Source organism: Ursus maritimus, unplaced genomic scaffold (genome assembly GCF_017311325.1).
Source record: "Ursus maritimus isolate PB19 unplaced genomic scaffold, ASM1731132v1 scaffold_11, whole genome shotgun sequence".
Classification (NCBI taxonomy): Eukaryota; Metazoa; Chordata; class Mammalia; order Carnivora; family Ursidae; genus Ursus; species Ursus maritimus.
Window position 1 is genome coordinate 55,931,983 of NW_024423453.1, and position 24,117 is coordinate 55,956,099.

General features: G+C 34.7%; 1 protein-coding gene across 7 annotated transcripts in view; it reads right to left on the reverse strand.

The window, feature by feature from the left end:
* Positions 1–24,117, reverse strand: part of NEK1 (NIMA related kinase 1) — a 230,907-nt gene that overhangs the window by 58,749 nt on the left and 148,041 nt on the right. For all 7 annotated transcript variants that reach the window (XR_005833918.1, XR_005833919.1, XM_040626431.1 and 4 more), the window contains 4 exons: positions 23,312–23,443; positions 21,144–21,209; positions 20,840–21,068; positions 8,642–8,794 (listed from right to left, as the gene is read on the reverse strand). Coding sequence is in view for 5 of the 7 variants with exons in the window: in XM_040626431.1 (XP_040482365.1) it covers positions 8,642–8,794; positions 20,840–21,068; positions 21,144–21,209; positions 23,312–23,443 (580 nt within the window). In the remaining 2 variants the exon portion in view is untranslated. The remainder of the gene's footprint in view (positions 1–8,641; positions 8,795–20,839; positions 21,069–21,143; positions 21,210–23,311; positions 23,444–24,117) is intronic.

Here is a 24,117-nt window from a genome sequence, read left to right on the forward strand (position 1 = left end):
CAGCAACATGGACAGGACTGGAGGAGATAATGCTAAGTGAAATAAGTCAAGCAGAGAAAGACAATTATCATATGGTTTCACTCATTTATGGAACATAAGAAGTAGGAAGATCGGTAGGAGAAGAAAGGGAAGAAGAAAGGGGGGGTAAACAGAAGGGGGAACAAACCATCAGAGACTATGGACTCTGGGAAACAAACTGAAGGCTTCAGAGGGGAGAGGGGTGGGGGAATGGGATAGGCCGGTGATGGGTATTAAGGAGGGCATGTATTGCATGGTGCACTGGGTGTTACACACAAGTAATGAGTCATGGAACTTTACATCAAAAACCAGGGATGTACTGTATGGTGACTAACATAATATAATAAAAACTTATTATTAAAAAAAAAAAGTGACTCAGACTTGAATGACAAAATCATGGAAAAGAGTAAGCCACCAACAAGCAACCCTTAAATCTATGCAAAAGTCCTCTAACAAGGATAAAACAACAACAAAAAATCCCCCCTATTTTTGGCTAACTCCTAAACTATGCATGCATAAAGCAATACTCCAAGAAAATCAGCATGTAATAGCAGCTAGGAGAATAAAATGCTGAGGAAAGATTTGAGTAGCTGGGTGGTATTTGGGAGACAGATTGTAGATCAAGCCTCACAGGTGTACAGGAAACCTGGTAAACATAATAAACTTTTAGTTGAGATCTCAGAAAGATCAAGGCATTGGAATAAGGGCTACATGTTGAAATAAGTTAAAAAATACCAAAACAAGCAAACAGACCGTAACAAAAGTCTAATACAAATCTCAACAGTATCAAAGTAATCTGCTGGCACTGTTTAGTTTTAAGAAGAAAATCTGATCTTTGAAGAAAGATAACATTATTCAGAGGCATTAAATTTTTCAACCACAGTGTCTGGCATCCAATCAAATATTGTAAAACACAAGTATGAAAATTATAACCTGTGTCCTGGTTCTGTATAGTCTATGAGCTAAATGATTTTTACATTTTTAAAGTGCTATAGAAAAAAATTTTTTTTAAAGATTTTATTTATTTACTTGAGAGAGCGAGTGTGCTTGCGTGAGCAGGAGGAGGAGGAGAGGGGAGGGAATGGGAATCTGAAGCAAACTCTGCACAAAATGGGGTTTGATCCCCCGACCACAAGATCATAACCTGAGCTGAAACCACGCAGGCGCACCTGTAGAAAAATTTTAAAAGAAGAATATGGACCATATGGGCTCACAAAGTCTAGAATAGCTATAATCTCACAATTTATAGAAGTTTATTGACTTACGTCATAAAGCATGGTGTGTAAAAAAAATAGGAAAAAAATTACTGAAAACCAAGAAAAACAGAGACAACAGAAACAGATAATAATAGAAACATATATAGATACCTCAGATATTAAATTTATCAGGCACTTTAAAATAACTTTGATCAATATGTTCAAGAAAAAAAGAGGAAGAGGGGCGCCTGGGTGTCTCAGTCGTTAAGCGTCTGCCTTTGGCTCAGGGCGTGATCCCAGAGTCCTGTCTCCCTCTCTGTCAAATAAATAAATAAATAAAATCTTTTAAAAAAAAAAAGAAAAGAAAGAAAGAAAAAAGAGGAAGAGATGGGCCAAAGGGATAAATCTATGGGCATTTTAAAGAGAGAATTGAAATCTATAAAAGAGTATTAAATGTACATTCTCACATTGAAAAATGCAATATCTGATATTATGAACTCACTGGATTCATTTGGAGATAGCAGAAGGTTAGAGACCGCAGAAGACGGAGTTAGTGAAATGACAAATCAATAGAAATGTCAGCATACCTTGTTTTACTGCATTTTACAGGTAACTGTTTTTTAGAAATGAAAGGCTGACGGCAACCCTGCATTAATCAAGTCTATCAGTGCCACTTTTCCAATAGCATTTGCTCACTTTTTGCCTCTGCAGCACTTTGGTAATAGCAGTATTTCACTTTTTCATTATTATTATATTTGTTATGGTAATCTGTGATCAGTGATGATGACTCGCTGAAAGCTCAGATGATGGTTAGTATTTTTCAGCAATAAAGTACATTTAAATTAAGATATGTATATTGCTTTTCTAGATAGAATGCTATTATACACAGACTATAGTATAGTGTAAACATAACTTCTATATGCATATAGCATTCTATAGATAGAATGCTATTATACACAGACTATAGTATAGTGTAAACATAACTTCTATATGCACTAGGAAACCAAAAAATTCATTTGACTTGCTTTATTGTGATATTTGCTTTACTATAGTGGTCTGGAACTGAATCCACAATGTCTCAGAGGTATGCCTGTATTCATACTGAAGCAAAAAGGAAGAAAATATTTAAAAAGCAGAAAAGAGCATAACATGATAAATTCAACTGGTCTAATATATGTGTAACTAGAATCCAAAAGAAAAAGAAACAATTGGGCAGAAGTAATATAGAAAGATCTAAGAATGTAATCTTCCCTAAATTGAAAAAAACATTATCAACCTTTAGGTTTAAGAAGCTGAAAAAACCCAAAGCAGGTTAAAGACAAAGGAAAATACATCTACGCATATCACGGTAAAATTGTTGAAAATCAAAGAAATACTATTTAAAAAGCTTGAAGAAAAACATATTGCTTTCAAAGGAACAAAAGTAAGACACATAAATGACATATAATTATGGATGCCAGAAGAAAATGTAATGACACCTTAAAGCACAAAGAACAAGATGAAATAAAGCAAAAACAACCCCCCCCCAAAAAACCCTACCTACTTAGCATTTAGTACACTGAAAATATTCCTTAAAGCTAGAGGTGAAATAAAGATCTTTTCAGACAAACAAAAGCTGACAGAATTTATACGGGCAGATCTGCTCTACAGGAAATACTAAAGGCAGTTTAAAGGAAAAAGGTTATCAAATGGAAGTATGTAATCTCAGGAAGGAATAAAGAACATTGTAAAGAATAAAATGTGGGTAAATGTAAATGAATATTGATTGCTTAGCATACTGCCTTATGAGCTTTATAATATACATGATAGTAAAGTATGTAATAAGGAAAAGGGTTAGAGGGGATAGCGTAATATTGTTAAAAGGCTCATACATGGTTTGAGAAGCAATATAAATACTAAATTCAGGTAGATCTGAACGAGCATTATGGTAGAATTAAGGATACAATTTGTAATTTCTAGTATCACAACAAAAGAGTAAATGAAAAATGTATAATTAAAACAAATAGAAGAGAAAAATGAAATGCTTCATTATTTCGAAGAGAGGGGAAAAAAATGAAACAAAAGAATAAAGAAACAAAGTACAGATGGGACAGATAAAAACACATAGCAAGACTGTGCACAAAGAGCAAACCATATCAGAAATTATATTAATGCATGAATAAATTAAACACTCAGATGAAAAGACAAAGATGTCAGGCTGGATTTGAGATGAGAGAAACATACAGACATAAGGAATCAGATAAATTAAAAGAAGATACAGAAAAAGTATAACAAGCAAACATTAACCAAAAAAATGCTGTAGCTACATAACATGAGATAAAGTAGACTTTATTTATTTATTTTTAAAGATTTTATTTATTTATTTGACAGGGACAGCCAGCAGAGAGGGAACACAAGCAGAGGGAGTGGGAGAGGAAGAAGCAGGCTCCTAGTGGAGGAGCCTGATGCGGGGCTCGATCCCAGAACGCCGGGATCACGCCCTAAGCCGGAGGCAGATGCTTAACGACTGCGCCACCCAGGCGCCCCTAAAGTAGACTTTAAAAGAAGTAATGTTACTAGAGATAAATTTATTATGTCATAGTAATAAAAATGGTTAACACACAGGAAGATGTATAAAAAGGTTAATGCAACCACCTATACAATATAATGCAACAATCTAAAATAGAACAATGAAACAGAACATAGCTCAGAAATAGACCCATATAGTGGCTCCTGGGTGGCTCAGTCATTACGTGTCTGCCTTTGGCTCAGGGCGTGATCCCAGGGTCCTGGGATTGAGCCCCGCACCAGGCTCCCTGCTCTGAGCAGGGAGCCTGCGTCTTCCTCTCCCACTCCCCCTGCTTGTGTTCCCTCTCTTGCTGGCTGTCTCTCTCTCTGTCAAATAAATAAATAAAATCTTAAAAAAAAAAAAAAGAAATAGACCCATATAAATACAAACAACTGATCTTTAACAAAAAAGCAAAGGCAATTCAAAAGAGAAAAGATATTCTCTACAATAAATGGTACTGGAACATCTGGACAACCCAGCCCTCCCTTCCACAAAAATGTACCTAGACACAGACCATTCACAAAAATGAACTCAAAATCAAACACAGATGTAAAACACAAAATTATAAAACCCCTAGAAGATAACATAGAAGAAAATCCAGATGACCTTGAGTTTGGCAATGGTTTTTTAGATACACTACCAAAGGCACGATACATCTAAGAGATAATTAATAAGTTGGACTTCACTAAAATTTAAAACTTCTGCTTTATGAAAGACACGGTCAAGAAAATGAGAAGACAAGCCACAGACTGGAAGAAAATACCTGTAAGAGACATAAAGACTTAAAGCACTGTTAACCAAGACATACAAAGAACTCTTAAAACTCAACAATTAAACCTGAACAACCCAATTTAAAAATGGACTAAAGATCTGAATAGATGCCTCACCAAAGACAAATATAGATGGCAAATAGGCATATGAAAAAAATGCTCTACGTCATATGCCATTTGGGAATTGCAAATTAAAACAACGTGATACCACTGCACATCTAATACAATGGCTAAAATCCAAACCACTGACAACACCAAATGGTGCTAGGGATGGGGAGTTAACAGGAACTCTCATTCATTTCTGATGGGAATGCAAAAAGGCAAGCCACTTTGGAAGACAGCTTGGCAGTTTATTACAAAGCTAAATATACTGTTACCACATGACCCAGCATTCATGTTGCTTGATATTTACTCAAATGAAGTGAAATCTTATGTCTAAACAAAAACCCGCACACAGATGTTTAAAGCAGTTTTATTCATAATTGCCAAAACTTGGGATCAATCAAGATGTCTTTTAATAGGTGAATAACCTACTGGATACCCTATATAAAAAAACTGTGGTATATCCCTACAACGTAATATTATTTGGCACTAAAAAGAAATGAGGTATCATATGATGAAAAGACATGGAGGAAATGTAAATGCATATTACTAACTAAAGAAGCCAGTCTGAAGAGGCTGCATATTGTATGATTCCAACCATGACATTCTAGAAAAGGCAAAATTTATGAGATAGTACAAAGATCAGTGGTTGCTAGGAGTTTGAGAGGAGGGAGGAATAAATAGGTAGAACACAGGGATTTTTTAGGGCAGTAAGCTGTTTTGTATGATATTATAATGGTAGATATGTATCATTACATATTTGTCAAAATCCATGAAAAGTTAACACCAAGAGTGCACTTTAATGTCTACTATGGATTTGGGATGATCATAATGTGTCAATGTTGGTTCATCAATTTTAACAAATGCATCACTCTGGAGAAGGGATTATGGATGGCTGGGAAGGCTGTGCATATGTCAGGGGAGGGGATATACTGAAACTGTAACCATACTTTCTATTCAATATTGCTATGAACCCCAAATTACTCTAAAACAAAAGTAACTATTACAAAAAAAAAAAACACACCACAGCACCTACTAGAAAAAATATTTTTAAAAACTATTAGAAAAAATATTTTTGAAACCTTTAAGGAAAAATAAAGATATCCTGTGAATATCCAAGCAAAAAGAAAATAAGATTGTCATCGGATTTTCTGATAGCTATGCTTTATGCCAGAATACAATGGAGTTTTATATAATACATTCAAGGAATGGAAATATAAGCCAAGGATTTACATTCAGCCAAACTGACCTTCAAGAATAAAGTCTTAAGGGGCACCTGGGTAGCTCAATTGTTTGGGCATCCAACTCTTGATTTTGGCTCTGGTCATGATCTCAGGGTCATGAGAATGAACCCTGCATGGGGCTGCGGGGGGGCGGTCAGTGCTCAGGGGAGAGGCTGCTTAAGATTCTCTCTCTCTCCCTCCCCACCACGCACTCTCTTTCAAATAATCAATAAATAAATCTATTTTTTTTAAAAAAAGAATAAGGTCTTAAGACAAACTGCTACAAACATGAAAAATCTTTGGTTGTATTGTTCACATGAGCCTTTCCATTACAAAAAGAACATAATCAAATTGATGAGAAACTGGCATAAAGATTGGAAGACTAGAGAACATTGCAGGTCCTTTATGTTCCTCATTAAATTCACAAAACAATCCTTAATAACAGTGTTTCCATTCTACACATGGAGAAACTGAATGTCAAAGACAGAGGAGCTTGCCCATGTTTGTTGGGCAAGTGATCGAACCAGAACTGGACCAAAGCCCATTCTCCTTCCACAGCATGAAGTTGCTCCCACATACATACTAAATAAACCCTTTCTGTCTTTGCATATACTGGGACTGTGTATCGTCTGGAACTTTATTCTCTCCCTTATTTACCCAATGAGCTCTTTTTTAATTTTTGGCTTAGCTCGAGATCACTTGCTCTCTCTCTGGCTTTCTCTGACCCAAAGGGCCTTATCACCCTTAATGAAACTATACATTACTGACAACATAAAGCCTCCTAATCTGTGGCTCCATACCATTATACACAGAACACTTCCAACATAGATTTTACCACATGTGATTTCCTAGTGGTAAGAAACTGTGACTTCTTTGTGTTAAAATCCCAGCACAGAGCATATTCTAAGTAAATACAGCTAGGGAAAAATTAAAGGGGGCAGATGACAACTCTAAGAAGTCTTTAACTATCCAAGATAAAGTTAGTTACTTAAACATCTCTACACTACCTCTTAACTGTGCATACTTTTATTCTTGCCCTTTTCATGCAATAACATCATTTATTTGTTTTCATTTGTGTCCGTCCTCTGAGAGCAAGGATGATCTTTTTACTCTTTGTAGCTTTACTGCTTAACACATAATAGTAGGAACAGCTAATTAATGTTCCATAAATAGTTGGTAAATTGAAGTTAAAAAAAGTAAGACAAATCATAAATTACTTCTCAGTTCCAATTCTCTGAAGAGGAATTATTTGAAATGGAGAAGACCTGCTTTCACATTGCCTAAGTATTATTATATACTAAATTATATACATTTAAGCAATAATGATTTTACATAAAAGGAATCAGAATCTGATGTTTTTAAAGTAGTTCTAATGAGGATAAACACATAAAGGACTTTTAGATTACAAAATAATTTCAATTTTTTATCACTATTTTAAAAAATATTTTAGCCCAGAGGCATTTTTTTTTTCCTGAATAAAGCCTGGGGCATTTTGACAATAGGATCAGACTAAGATGTAAGAATATTAAGTTACTAGTATTTTTGTTTTTGATCAGTGTCTAGCATACAACCACAATTTCCAAACACCTAATTACAAATACACACATTTTGTGTACTTACCCTTTTTTCAAACAAATAATTATACACACATCTCTCTTCAAATTGCTTTTTTTTTTTTCAAGAAAATGCAAACTGATTACTAGCTAGTAGATTCACCCTTATTAAAAAAAAATAGCAACCTACTTTTTACACTTTAATAGCTTGTATAGTTTTATCTCACTGGCTTATTAGTATCTGGCTAATTTATTTATACACACTGTGAATAACCTTACCTCCTGTGTTATTTTTTTTGTCAGTTTCAAATGTGAGCATCACTCTAATTCGAATAATTCTCTATATTCGATATTCTCCATATTCAAATAATCCACCTTCAGAGAAATAGAACTGAGAAGTAATTTATGACTTGTCTTACTTTTTTAAACTTCATTTTACCAACTATTTATGGAACACTAATTAGCTGTTCTACAACTGCGTTAGGCAGTAAAGCTATAAAGAGTAAAAGGATCATCCTTGCTCTCAGAGGACAGACACAAATGAAAACAAGTAATAATACTGCATGAAAAAGGCAAGGATAAAAGTATGCACAAAGTTGACAGAGACAGTTAAAGAGAGACAGGAAAAAAAAGATAGATTGAGAGAGAGAACACAGGAGTGACATACATTCATGTCTAGACACAAATTCTGAAAAAATAAAAACCATATCAGCCTCTCATTCAAATAAGGTTTAAATCTGAAAACACCTGTTTTATACATGGACACTCTTTATATGCATAGCTGTAATACCAAGACCCACAATATGCATGGAATATAAATGTTTTCCCCTGCCTGACAATTCATCCTCCCCAGTCCTTGGATAATGTCTGTCATAACTACTATAGATATCTTTATTCAACCTAATTCCAGAATCCACATGCACTGCTACTATATCTTTCTTCATGTAAAATGATGTTTTGACTGTTCTACTTTTCTGGCTTACCCTAAACACCTTTCCTTTTCCTTTTCTTTTAAGATCCCATCCAGGTTATGTTGGGCCAAAATTCAAGACTACAATTTTGAGACAACTCCTCAGAAAATACAACTATTTTCCACCTAACTAGAAAATTGTTATGACAAAAAGATAATCTATTATAAATAATTCACTTAAAGTAAACACATCTTAAAAAATAAAATTTGTATTTTAAAAACATTACTTCTAGTTTAGAAAAACAATTTGTTTCTGCTTACCACTTCTAACGGTTGTGTTTTCCAATAGTTCTGTCTGAAGTTGTAGTTCAGCTTCTCCCAGTATCTTTAGAACTGAATCTGTAGGGCTTCTCCCCCAGACTTTTCTTGGAGAGCCACCAGGATCTAATTTAATAACCTCTCCCACTGTATGTTCTATAAAAAAAACACAAAAAATAAATTTCACTGATAGAACATAATACTATTATTGTATTAAAAAGCACATTTAAGATCTATCCAATTGAACACATCACAAGAAAGAAAGGTCCTATCACAAACAACATATGCTGATGATGCTTTAAAAGACTTTCAGGGGCACCTGATGGCTCAGTTGGTTAAACATCTGACTCTTGATTTTGGCTCAGGTCACGATCTTGGGGTCATGAGACTGAGCCCGGGTCAGGCTCTGTGCTCACTGGGGAGTTGCTTCTCGCCCTCTCTCAATGCCCCTCCCCCTGCTTGCTCTCTCTTTCTCTCTCAAATAAATAAATAAATCTTTAAAAAAAAATTAAAAAAATAAAAGACTTTCAGAAAATGATAAATAGATAGGAAGAATGAATGATGAATGCTATTACTAATATTACTAGTAAAAATACAGATCTATAAATGCCTTTTAAAATACTTATGGGGGGCACAGTGGGTTAAGCAACTGACTCTGGATTTCAGCTCAGGGTCATGAGATCAAGCCCTGTGTTAGCTCTGGGCTCAGTACCACGTCGCTTGGGTTTCTCTCCTTCTCCTTCTGCACCCCCCAAAATAAATGAATAAAATCTTTAAAAAAATATTGGGGGGGGGACGATCAAGATGGCAGAGAAGGAAGATCAAGAACTCCTCTTTTTTTTTTTTAAGATTTTATTTATTTATTTTAGAGAGAGAGACAGAGATAGCACAAGCAGGGAGGAGAGAGAGAGAAGCAGGCTCCCCTCTGAGCAGCGAGCCCAACGTGGAGCTTGATCCCAGGACCCTGGGATCATGACCTGAGCTGAAGGCAGACGCTTGAACGACTGAGCCACCCAGGCGCCTTGAGAATCTAACTCTTCTTATGGACACAACAAAATCTGCAACTATATGTAGAACAACTATCTCTGAGAACGAACTGAAGACTAGCAGAATAGATCATTAGAACTAAAAATATAAAGAAAAAGCCACATTGAGATGATACAAGGGTGGAGACACAATTTAGGCAGGGCCCACATCCCTGGCACAGTGACCCACAAGTGAGTGCTAGCACAACTATATAGGCCCTCCCTGAGGACTGAGGGGTCTGAGACCCACATAAGGTTCCACAGCCCAGGGGACCTGCACCAGAAAGACAAGAACCCATAACGTTGGCTCTGAAGACCAACTGGGCTTGCTTATGTCTGGGAGAGTCAGAGAGCAGTAGGGAACAGCAAATTTACTCTTAAAGAGCATATGCACAATGTCACTGACTCCAAGTCTCAGCACACTGCAGCAGTTTGAAAACTACCTGGGTTACAAGTGAAGGATATCGACTGACTAACTTGAAGTATGCGCCAGAGGGGCAGGGAGCTGCTGGAAAGTTCTCCAGAGATGGAAGTGCTGGTGTGCACAATTTTTATTATCCTCCTTCTACCTAGCTGACCCAGCACTGGTGGCTGCCATTTCTTTCTGCTTTCTTTTTTTTTTTTTTCCTTTAAAGATAGTTATTTATTATTTATTTATTCATTCATTCATTTAGAGGGTGTGAGTGGGGGGAGGGGCAGAGGGAAAAAGAGTATCCCAAGCAGACTCAGCAGTGAGTGCAGAGCCCAATGCAGGGCATGACTCTACAACCCCAAGATCATGACTTCAGCCAAAAACAAGAGTTGGACACTCAACCTACTAAGTTACCCAGGTTCCCCTGGTCGGTGCCATTTCTGACACTCTCCGCCTACTGTGCTAGCATCACTAGCTCTATCCTGGTTTTCTCCTGTGTATTGGCCTCACCCAACCTATCCACCCAGGCCCAGAGTCGCTTCCCTAGCATACTCTTTAAGTAGCCTAGGCTGGTCAGGAGCTCCTCCCAAGCAATTCCTTGTCCCATCACTCCTGGAGGGCGCCCTCAGCCAGCACCGGAACCCCTCCTAAGTGAATCCAATTTGGCGGGCCAGTCTTGCATACTATAACACCTAGAACAGTTGCAGCCAGATCTCACAACAAGCCACACTGAGGGCCAGCCCCACTCACCAGTATACATGTAGTAGTGAAAGTCAGATCTCACAGACAGCTGCATAAACAAGTGAATCTGTAATAATCTTGACCCAGCCACAACAGGAGGGTACAGGCAGTCCCCCATAGGGAACACTCATGGGAATCTGGCTCAGGTGACCATGGGGGTTTGTGCTACTAGGCCCCTTCTGCATAAAGCCACTCCTTCAAAACCTAGAGATAACTAATCTACCTAACACACAGAAACACAGAGGGGCAAAATAAGGAGACAGAGAAATATGTTCCAAATGAAAGAACAAGACAAAACCTTAGAAAAAGAACTAAACAAAATGTAGATAAGCAATCTACCAGATAAAGAGTTCAAAGTAATGGTCATAAAGATGCTTACTGAACTCAGAAGAAGAGAACAGGCTAAGAACTTCAACAAAGAGATAGAAAATATAAAAAAGAACTAAATCAGAGCTAAAGAATACAATAACTGAAATAAAAAATACACTAGAGGGAATCAACAGCAGATTAGATGATACAGAAGAAAGGATCAATTATCTGGAAAGCAGGCTAGTGGAAATTACCCAATCAGACTAGCAATGAGAAAAAAGAATTTTTTAAAAAATGAGAATAGTTTAAGGGACCTTTGGGACAGCACCAAGTATATTAACATTAGCATTATAGGGTCCCAGAAGGAAAAGAGAGAAAAGGACAGAAAACCTATTTGAAGAAATAATGGCTGAAAACTTCCCTAACCTGGCCAAGGTAATATACATCAAAGTCCAGTAAGCAGAGTCCCAAATAGATGAACCCAAAAAGACCTACACTAAAACATATTACAATCAAAGTATCAGCAACTAAAGATAAAGAGAGGATCTTAAAAGCAGCAAGAGAAAAACAACTAATTTTTCAGCAGAAACTTTACAGGCCAGAAGAAAGTAACATGATATACTCAGAGTACTAAAAGGAAAAACACTTATAAACAAGAATACTCTACCTGGCAAAGTTATCACTCAGAGCTGAAGGGAGATACAGTTTCCCAGACAAGCAAAAGCTAACGGAGTTCATCAATACCAAACTGGCCTTCCAAGAAATGTTGAAAGGGTTTCATTAAACAAAAAAGAAAAGGCTATAACTAGAAATGAGAAAATTATGAAAGAAAAAATCTTACTGGTAAAGGTAAACATAAAACAAAGGTCATGGATCAACCACCCTCATATCTAATATGAAGGTTAAAAGACAAGAATATTAAAATCATCTAGACCTACAATCATTAGTCAAGAGATACACAAAACAGTAAGATGGTAAAACATGACATCAAAAACAAAATGTTGGGGAACGAGATAAAAATGCAGTGCTTTGAGAATGTGCCTGAACCTTCAACTTAAAACAGACTGATAGATATATAGGATGTTATATATGAACCTCATGGTAACGATAAACCAAATACCTATAATAGGTACAGAAAAAATAAAGAGAATAGGAATACAAACATAACACTAAGGGAAGTCACCAAATCACAAGGAAAGAGAGCAAAAGAAAACGGTAACAGAGAAGAACTACAAACTATAGAAAACAATCAAGTAAATGGCAATAAGTACATATCTATCAATAACTATTTTTAATGTAAATAAACTAAATGCTTCAAACAAAAGACGCAGGGTGGTTGAATGGATAAAAAAAGAAGGCCCATATACATGCTGCCTACAAGAAACTCACTTTAAACCTAAAGACACACAGGGACAAGTGAAGTGAAGGGATGGAAAAAGATATTCCATGCAAATGGAAACCATAACGGAAGCTCAGATAGCAATATTTATAGCAGGAAAAATAGATTTTAAAAGAAAGACTGTAACAAGTGGCAATGAAGAGCGTTACATAATGATTACATACATCAAACAAGAGGACAGAACATCTATAAATATCAATGCATCCAACATAGGGGCACCTAAATACATAAAGCAAATATTAACAAACATAGACAAAGTGATGATAATACAATAATAGTAAGGGACTTTAATATTCTACTTTCATCAATGAATAGATCATCTGATAGAAAATCAATAAGGAAACATTGGCCTTAAAAAACACAATAGACCAGATGGATTTAATAGATTTATACAAAACATTCCATTTCAAAACAGCAGAATACATATTCTTTTCAAGTGCACATGGAACATTCTCCAGGATGGATCATACAAAAGCCATAAAACAAATCTCAATTAATTTAAGAAAACTGAAATCATATCAAGCACCTTTTCCAAACACAACAGTAGGAAACTACAAATCAAGCAGAAGAAAATTGTTTTGTTTCGTTTTTGTTGAAGAAGAAAACTATAAAACACAAACATGTGAAGGCTAAACAAAATCAATGAGTCAATGAAGAAATCAAAGAGGAAACAAAAAAAATATCCTGAGACATATGACAATGAAAATACAATGCTCCAAAGTGTATGGGACACAGCAAAAGCAATTCTAAGAGATCAGTTTATAGTGATGCAACCCCATCTCAAGAAACAAGAAAAATCTCAAACAATCTCATTCTACACCGAAAGGAACTACAAAGAACAAACAAAGCCCAGATTCAGTAACATGTACCCTTATGTTCACTGCAGCATGATTTACAATAGCCAAAATATTGAGGCAACCTAAGTGTCCATAGATAGATGAATGGGTAAAGAGGATGTGGTATACAACTGAACCTTGAACAATACAGGTTTAAACAGCCTTGGATCCACTTATATGTGGACCTTTTTCAATAAATGTAGCACAGTACTATAAGTATATTTTCTGTTCCTTATGATTTTCTTAACATTTGCTTTTCTCTAGCTTACTATATTGTAAGAATATATCATATAATAATATAAACACAAAATATGTGTTAATCAACTATTTATGCTATTAGTAATGCTCCCAGTTAACAGTAGGCTAATAGTAGTTAAATGTTTGGAGAGTTAAAAGTAATACGGAGATTTCTGACCACACAGGAGTAGTCAGTGCGTCTAACCCCTGCATTGTTCAGGGTCAACTATACATACACACACACACACACACACACACACAGGAAATTGCTCAGCCATAAAAAAGAAGGAAATCTTGCCATTTGCGGCAACACAGACGGACACTGAGGGTCCATATGCTAAATGAAATGTCAGAGAGAGAAAAATATGTATTATTTCACTTATATGTGGAATCCAAAAAACTAAACAAATGAATAAAACAAAACAGAAACAGACTCATGGATATGAAGAATAATCGGGTGGTTGCCAGAAGGGAGAGGGTAGGGAGGATAGAGGAAGTAGGGGTGGAGGTTAAAAGGTACAAACTTTTACTTAAAAAATAAATAGAAGAAGGGGATACAATGTACAGCATAGAAAATAAAGTCAATTATATGTAACAACTTTGTATGGTGACAGATGATAGCTAGCTATATCTTGGTTACTTTGTTATTTACATAAATATTGAATCACTATGTTGTACACTTAAAAGTAATATAATATTGCATGTTAACTATGCTTCAATAAAAAATAAAATATTTAAATTTATAGTTTCAAGGAATAGAAAAATAGAAAAAAAATTATACTTCAGTAAAATTTTGATTGGAGCAAATTTTTGAAAACTAAAGACCATTAAGCAATAATTTGGGGTGTACAAAAGAAAAGAAAATATAAATTAATATTTTGTTTCTATAAATTTAATTAAAGAAAATAGAAAACAAGTTGTAAAATAAATGTCCACATGGTTTAAAAGTAGAGAAGAATATTTCTAAAAAAATTTGTTTCAGTTTAGCTTATATATCATGAGTAGGCAACTGACACTGCCTTTTTGCAATAATTCTGGGGGAACTTTTAAAATAAAATTTAGCAGATAAAAAACGGGAAATTATCTATTGTAACTTGAGTCTTTAGAGCCTTTTGGAATAATACACAAAGCATCTAAGTACCTAGCAGTAATAGACAAGGTGCAATCTCACATATTATAGCATATGTAAGTCATATAAAATTTTAATGGTAACTAAATACAAAATGTTGATTCAAATTTGTAATGTACTAGTTCCTTGAAAGTTAAGTATCTGCAAATTAGCAGGTGATATTCACTTTTATCAAGCAAAAATGATTCCCAGTAGGGAATCAATTTTTAAAAGGAAAGTTGAAAAGTAGAAAACCCAGAAATAGACCCATAACTTACGGGCATGTGGTACTTGACAGAGGTGTCAAAACTATAAATATAGTGGGGAATAGGAAGTCTCTTTAACAAATAAAACTGGAGAAACTAAATGTCCATATGAAATGATATTAACTTAGTTCCCTTTGATGCAGGGAGGGAAAACCAGGTGGAGTTGATGGTTTCTCTGAGATGAGGTGACAGAAATTGGAAGTCTAGCAGGCAAAAGTAGCTAATGTTGGCAGGACAGAATATGGAAGAGTAGAAAGCTACACAAAGAGAACTCAGAATCTTCTTGGAGTCTTAAGCTAAATACTGATGATCACACAAAAGCGAAATTACTGTAGTCTAGGGAAAAGACCCAAATGGAATAGAGGGAATAATACTTGGAGTTCAAGCAAGGTAGGTAAAAAATAGTTCCTCTTCTTACCAGCCAGGAAAAAAAAACAAAAAAACAAAAAAACATCTTATGACTCACAAGTCATTAGGCAGATTACTCAAAGAGATTTTAGATTCAGTAAAAGGGGATAGATTAGCTACAGAAATTGCTCTGGTTCCACCTAACAAAATCTTTTTTTTTTTTTTTTAATATTTTAATTACTTATTTTAGAGAGAGAGACAGCATGAGCAGGAGAGGCAGAAAGAGAGAAAGTGAGAGAGAGAGAATCTCAAGCCGACTTCACACTGAGCATGGAGCCCAACGGGGGGCCCAATCCCAGGACTCTGAGATCATGACCTGAGCTGAAACCAAGAGTCGGTGACCCTCACCTAACAAAGCTTTAAAAGCAAGACCTAAAAGGGTCAAGCTATTTACAAGTAACTGAATTGTGTCCCAGAACAAAAATCAAGAATATTTATAGGAATACAAAAATACACAGCCACCCATTTAGGTAAAATTCATGGTTTGGCTTCCAAACAAAAAATGACCAAGCATTCACAGAAGCAAAAGAATTCAACTGTTAATAAAGAGGGGAAAAAATCAATTAGTATCATCCTAAAAATGATGGATGATTTAATTAGTAGAGCATTTATAACGATCATTATAACTGAATTCTATATGTTCAATAAGCTAGAGAAAGAATTGATAATTAGAGAAAAGAAAACATTAACAAGATCCATATAAAATTCTAGAAAGGAAGACAAAAAAAAGCTGGAAAAAAATAGCAAAAAGTTATCCACATTTGATGAAAACTACCCACAATTCCAAGAAGTTCAACAAAACCCAAGCAAAAGAAACATGAAGAAAATGACACCAAGGCAAATCATAATGAAATTTACTAGCTTAGGGGAAAAATCTAAAAACATCCAGAAGAAATAAGACATGTTACATACAGAGGAATAACAATAAGAATGATAGAAGATTCTCCTTACAATAAATGCAAACTAGAAGACATTGGTACAATATCATTAAAGTACTAAAAGAAAAAAATATCAAGTTAGAATTCCATACCCAGAAAAAACAGCTTTGCAAAAGGAAGGCAAAATAAAGACTTTTCAGACATACAAAAGCTGAAAGAACTCCTCACCAGCAGGACTACCTTACAAGAAATGTTCAAGAAAGTTCTTCAGGCAGAAGAAAAATAATACTAGAAGGAAATCTGATTTACACAAGTATTATGAAGACCACTGGAAACAGTAACTACACAGGTAGATACACAAGGCTTTTTCTCTTATTATTTAAAACTCCTTAAAGGAGAAATGACCATAATGTATTGTGGGGTTTGTAGCATAAGTAAAAAACAAACAAAAACAATGGCACAATGACTGGGAAGAAACAAATCTAAGCATACTATCGTAAGGTTCTTATACTACATGTGAAATGTAGCCAATTGCTGGAAGATAGACTATGTGGTAAGTTAAAGATGTGTGCTATGAACTCTAAAGCAAACACTAAAATAACAGAACAATAAACTGCAGTTAATAAGCCAATAACTGAGATAAAACGGAATCATAAAAATACTCAATCAAAAGAAAGAAAAACAAAAGGGCAAAGGAAACAAAGGTAGATAAGACAAACAAAAAACAAATAGCAAAATGGCATTTTTAGATCCAACCATACTAACAATCACATTAAAAATAAACGGTCTCAACAACCAAGTTAAAGATGATAAGAGTGGATTAAAAAAGCAAACCCAACAATATGCTTCCTATAAGAAAACTACTTTAAATATATAGATACAAACAAACTAAAAGGGAGAGGGCAATGGATAAAGATATAACTAACAGCAAAAAAAGAGAAGTGACTTTATCAATAACAAAGTAAATTTTAAATAATTTTTTTAAAAGGAACAAACTATTGGTAATCACAATGCAGATGAATCTCAAAAAGCATTATGCTGAGTTAAACAAGCTAAACACAAAAGAATACAAACTGTTAGTCTGTTTAAATGAAATCCAGAACAGAGAAAGTTAATCTAAGATAGAAAAAATTAAGAAAAAAGTCCCCTCTGGGAGGCTAGAAGCAGAAACTGACTGGGAAGAGGCATGAAACTTTTTTGGGGGAAGATGGTTATGTTCTATATCTTGATAGGAGTCTGGGTTACCTAGGTGTTAGGCATGTGTTAAAACTCAGCAAATGGGGGCGCCTGGGTGGTTCAGTTGGCTAAGTGTCTGACTCTTGATTTTGGCTCAGGTCATTGTCAGGGTCGTGAGATCAAGCCCTGCGTCGGGCTCTGTGCTGGGTAAGGAGCCTGCTTAAGATTCTCTCTCTCTCCCTCCCTTTCTGCCCTTTCTCACCGCTCGTGTGCGCATGCACTCCCTCTCTAAAATAAATAAATAAATAAATAACTCAGCAATGTACTTTTAAAATACCTGCATTTCATTATATGTGAATTTACTATTAAAAAAAAACTTCTAAACAAATATTGAATTCTATTTAATGATATGTATGCTATGAAGTACTTAGGATAAGGTATACCAATATCTGCAATGAACTTTAAACTGCATGAAAAAATAAGATTCACTAATTGTTGGATAGAAGGGTGGACAGATATATGATCAAGCAAGCACAGTAAAATATTACTGGTATACTCTCAATGGAGAGTATATGGCGTGCACTGTGAAATTACTTCAATTTTGCCATGTTTGAAATCTTTCATAATAAAATGCTGAGAAACAGCCATCAGAAAGGATGAATATCCACCATTTGCATCGACATGGATGGAACTGGAGGGTAATTATGCTAAGTGAAATAAGTCAAGCAGAGAAAGACAATTATCATATGGTTTCACTCATATGTGGAACATAAGAAATAGTGCGGAGGACCACAGGGGAAGGGAGGGAAAACTGAATGGGAAGAAATCAGAGAGGGAGACAAACCATGAGAGACTCTGGACTCTGGGAACCAAACTGGGGGTTACAGAAGGGAGGGAGGGGTGGGAAGATGGGGTAACCAGGTGATGGGTATTAGGGAGGGCACGTATTGGGATAAACACTGGTGTTATACACAACTAATGAATCGTTGAAAACTACATAAAAAACTAATGATGTATTATATGCTGGCTAACTGAACATAATAAAAAAAATAAAATATTGAGAAAAGTAAATCATGTATGATCATACAATGGACTATAATAGCTATAAAAGAGATAAAGGGAATTTTTTAATGTAGTGATATGAAAAGATTTATAAAATACACTTATATGTAAAATAAATACAATAAATTATATATAACATATAATGTAACATAAAGGTATAAAATATGTGTCTTTATTCATACACACACACACACACACACACACACACACACACACACAGGAAGGAGCTCAGAGGGATAAACAATAAACTATATCAGTGGTTACCTGGTAACAAGGATGGAAATGGAGTATATGTTGAGGTGGAGAGAAATTTTATACATTGTTTATATCATATAAAAACTTACCACATAAATATATTGCATACTTACATTAAACATGATTTTTGAACTCATGAGATGAAGTATTGTTCATATAACAGTATTAGTCTCATGCTAATTTTCCATATAAAAGTGCTTTTAATAAGGTAATAAGGTGTCTCAAATGTCCTCATATATTTGTCTGAGATAGGCCTATCTGATCATTCAAAATTACCCAATTCTTGTGTTTCTGGTCTGCATATGACCTTTCTTCCTACTTTTAAAGAAAACATGGCAGGAATTTTTTCATCTTATATTAAAACTTACTTGCATCTCTCTACCTTTGCCCTCCATCCCATCCTGTCACACTGGTGATAGTTTATTGCCTCAGAGGTGCTCTAAATCATTTACAGCCCCATCACCTGAGAAGTCTCAACATCAGTTGTGTTTATCATCATGTTTATGTAATTAATGACCACTTTTCATGCATAAAATCTGTGCTACGTGATAGGGAACCCAAAACATGCAGTGCAACTCTAACGAGAGAAGACAGATGATCTCATGGGAGATGGCTACTGATTAATAACCAACACAAATACAACACACATACTGGAATTATCTAACAAAAATTTTAAAAGTTATTACAAAAATTTTCCAGGAAACAATCATGAACACTCTTTATAGCAATGAAAAACAGAAAAGTCTGAGCAAATAGAAGATATTAAAGAAATTTTAAGAAATTCAAATTTCAGTAACCCTAAATAAAATTTTACTGGAAACACCGCCATGCTAATACATTTGCATATCATCTATTGCTACTTTTAAACTATAGTGACAGAGTAGAGAAGTTCCAACAGAGTCCTTAAGGCCTGCAAAGCCTAAAATAATTACTGTCTGGCATTCACAGAAAACATTTGCTAACCCTTGTTTTCAAAGAGTATTCTCTGCACTTAGAGTAAGTTCAGACTGTTTGAGAGAGCCAGCGTATAGTACCCTTCACGATATGGTCCTGCTTACCTCTTTGAAGGCTTACTTGCCATTCTTTGTCTTGACTTCTGAATTTTAGCCATCCATGCTGAATTATACCAAGTTCCCTGAATTTTACACACTCTCTCACCTGGGTCCTGGTTATTCTATGCCTAAAACACTTGGCTTGGTTTTTGGTTTAGTTAACTACTTACTTCTTGGTTCATCCCTTTTTTAAGAAATCATTTCCTTGGCTTCCCCAAGACTGATTTATGTCCTAACAGATATTCTTACAGTAGCCTATGATAATTTCTAGTATATTCCTTTTCAATTACAATTGCCTCTATACTTGTCTCCCTTTCCACCAGGCCCGAAGCTCCTTAAGGGGAGGGACTATGTCTTAACCATTATTGCATCTTCATTGCTGAGGAATGTGTGGCATTTAATGGGATGCAAAAAGAACTGCTGAATAAGTAAACAAAATAAAAGACACCACAGCTTAGAGTCTTTGAGCTTTTCTCCAATGTAGGGAAGAATTCTACGAAGATAGTCCATTAAAAAAATTACTTAAAACTATATTTAGTTGGTTGACAATCAGACTTGTCCTTTCAGAATGTAAGCTCCACAAAAGCACATGTTTTTATTTATAATTGTATCTCCCTCTGGTGCACTGGATAATGCAAAAATGCTCAATAATTATTGCTGAATAAATAAATCATTAAGTGAGATCTATTCCATACCCCTGGCTACATACCTAAGGGACCTTTCTAAGATTCTGTCATAGTTTGCTACCTTGGTTCTCATCACGAATTATTCCTGGTAACAGATCAGAATAATACAATTGATAGAAAGAGCTAAAGTAATATAATTTAAATATATATCATTAGTTCCCTCTCTCATACCACACAGTTTTGTAATAAAAATCCTTGCTATTCTTAAGGTTGAATAGTCTTATCCATTCTTTACATACAAAGAAATTTTTCCAGCCTCTCTCAATCCAAGTGTTCCTTCTTTCCAAGTACCCAGTCTAGAAGTTTACATGTGTGTTAGACCAACACAGAATATTAACATTTTATACATACTTTCAGTTGCAGAGAAGGATGTGTCCAATGTTAACTCATCCAAAGGAATCACAAGTTGACCTCCTGCCTCCCATTTCTTGCGATCAGATGAAACCGATTTTTCTTTTTCACGCTCTTTGGCATCTTCATTAACAACTATCTCACACGTATCAGAGTGACATTGCTTTCCTTTTTCATCTTCTTGAGCTTTAAGATTTTGATTTAATCTACGTAGTATTTCTCGCTTACTCTGAAACAGTTAAAGTGTTATATTTTAACATGCATACAAGTAAAATGATTGACAGAGTTTGAAAACTGTACTTACTGAAATAGCATTGTTAGTCTTCTGAATGTCCTCTGAGGTTTCCTGGGTATCAGTTAAACTTCTGTCCTATAAATACAGAGAGTTACAGAGTAAGAAATGTTATTTTAAATGTCTACCTTAAAAACTTTCGTATTTTTGTTACTTTTTGTTTTTCATTAAATTGCTCCTTGTGAATTTTTTTATCCCTGTAAAATGTTAACATAGCTTCCTTCATTATCGGAAATGAGAAATAGTTACATATAATCGATAGACTTAATAGTAGAAGGGCCAATTCTCAATTATTTATTTTTAGATTACTGATCACATATTTAACTATGTCCTCCTCCTTTCTGGCATCTGATTTTTGGTAATTTTAGGTCAATGGTAGAAATGAAAAGAAAATTAACTCATATAACCCCCCCTCCATTTTTTTTAGGGAGAGAGTGTGTGCATGCACACAAGGAAGGGGAGGAGGGAGAGAGAGAATCTTAAGCAGGCTCCACACCCAGCCCAGAGACCAACGGGGGGCTCAATCTTACCACCCTGAGATCATGACCTGAGCTGAAATCAAGAGTTAGACACCTAACCAACTGATTATTCATATACTCTCTTAATTAAAGCTAGGGAGTTTTGGTGGATAAAGTAATTCAGGCTAGGCTGTGTTACTGTGAAGCTGTCTTTATGTTTCATGCATATATATTCCTATTAAGCCATACTACCAAACATAATTGAGAATTGGCTTCTCTTCATAAGCAAAGAGAATGAAAATAAGTTCTGAGTCCTTTATACCAACAATAATATAAAGTCTGTCTTTTGATTAGTACAATCATAGTGATCTAGACCGAGAATTTTTAAACACATGAAAAGAAGAAATTAGTTATGAAAGCTATGGAAGCAAAAGTATCTGAAAGATGCAAAGTAAGAAAGAGCATTTTTCAAAGTTTTAAGTAAGCAGTATTTACCAAGATAACACATAAAGAAAAACCATTTCATTATATAGATTACCTCAAATTTTGTAATATTTGAGGAAAATACAAAAGAGTATAGTGGTCAGTGTAAAGTAATACACGTAAATGAGACAAAGAGCATTTTACCCAATAAAGTAGTCAGGAATTAGCAGTCGCTACAACCAGAGAGATGAACAGCTAGTTGAGATGTGAGACTGGGTACCAGGAAGGAAACCACACAGTGGTATCTAAAGTTGAAGTGAACAATGCAGCACACGCAAAAATCGTTATCAGAAAGAAAAGGAGACTAAACCTACTTGAAGAACAATAGTTTCATACATGAAGTTCTTGACAGTGACCAAGAAACTTGTGTTTTCCTACTGAGCCTTATTTTCAAGATAAACACAAAGGCTATAAAAAAATTCGTGTATCAGTAACATCAATGTTGTCTGCAAAAACATAATGAAACTCAGCAATTAAAAGGCAGAGACATTAATTAAAAAGACAAGAGAAAATCAAGTTAATGTGTTATATAATTCAGTAGACTTTTTCCCTTCTGTGTGTTAAATTCTAGGCTGAAATTCCGTATCATGAGCCCATTTCCTTTAATCCCAGAACAGAGTTTTCACATTTTAGATGAACACCTGACACATACTTCTAAGTTTAAACTTTTTAATGCCCACAATTCTTTGTTCCAGTATTCATATAGCATGACAGAGATTTGTAAGTAGAAGGTAAAAGAAATAATTGGTGGATTAAGTGTAATTATATTAAATCTTCCGAAATTTGTTATGACAAAAATTTAAAAATAAATGTAAACATGTCTTGGACTTTATTCCTAAAGTTAATTAATTTAAGTACCAAAGAGACATTATTTAAATAAAAAATGAATCTTTGTTAAAAAAAAAAAGGAACCTTTGTTAATTGTGAGGGCTGGGGTATAAAAATGTTTGTTGCATTATTTTAGTACATTTCTGTATATATTTCATTTGTTCAATATTCTTTTAAAGTATAAATGAGAGACAATCAGTTATATCTATTTTTATGTATTAGGTTGTCCTAGATATAAACCTATGAGCAGTGAGGCTCCAATACTCACAGTAAACCATACATAAAAATATTAAGAAGTTATTTTATTTTCCCTAGAAAAATTTAATACATTAGGAATTAATGTAATTTCATTAAATTTAATCCTTTTAACAAACTTTCACTTTGAGGAGTTCCAAATTTTAGGTAACTTACCATACCCACTTCTTTTAAAGCTGAAGTCACAGAAATAACAGATCTCATCTGTTGCTTCAATGGAGAGCCACCTGCTTCATGTTGTCCCAAAGGTGGAGACATATCAGAATTCTTTACTCCTTTGGCCACCAACTATAATACAGAATTTAAATACATTTGCAAATTTATAGTTGTATGAAGAGATAAAAACGGTTTTTTCATTTCTCAATTTTTATTGTGCAAGACAATGTGCTAGGTCTGAGGAAAGATCAGAAGAGAGAGAAACATCTCTGGCCTCAGATGTAAACATAATCATGTCTCATGTAGTACTAAACAATTCCTTTCCATTGCATTAACAATGTTTCATAAAATAACCTTTAAAAAATCCTGACTTTTAAAAGATTAAGACATCAGTCCCTTCACTTTAATTTTAATTCATTATAACATTTGATGGGAAAAAATATTTTACTTACTAATTTTATACCTCAAAAAAGAAATGCTTGTGTAAATTCTAAAAGTTTGGTACAATCTTCTTAAAGTTTGAACATCAATCACCCAACATAAGAACGCTCATTATAAAAATGTCAACATAATGGAAGAATGGAAGAAATGGAAGAATGGAAGAAATGGAAGGTGCAGGTAACAAGATTTTAACTTCACTAAAAATATCACTTACTGTAATCATATATTTGTTCATCTTTATCTTACCATTTAGACTCTAAACGATATGAAATAAGATACTGAACCATTAATTAATGTAAGGAAATGGCATTTACAGGTATGTTCATAGTGACATGGCAGCAAATATGCTCACTATCTCTCTCTCT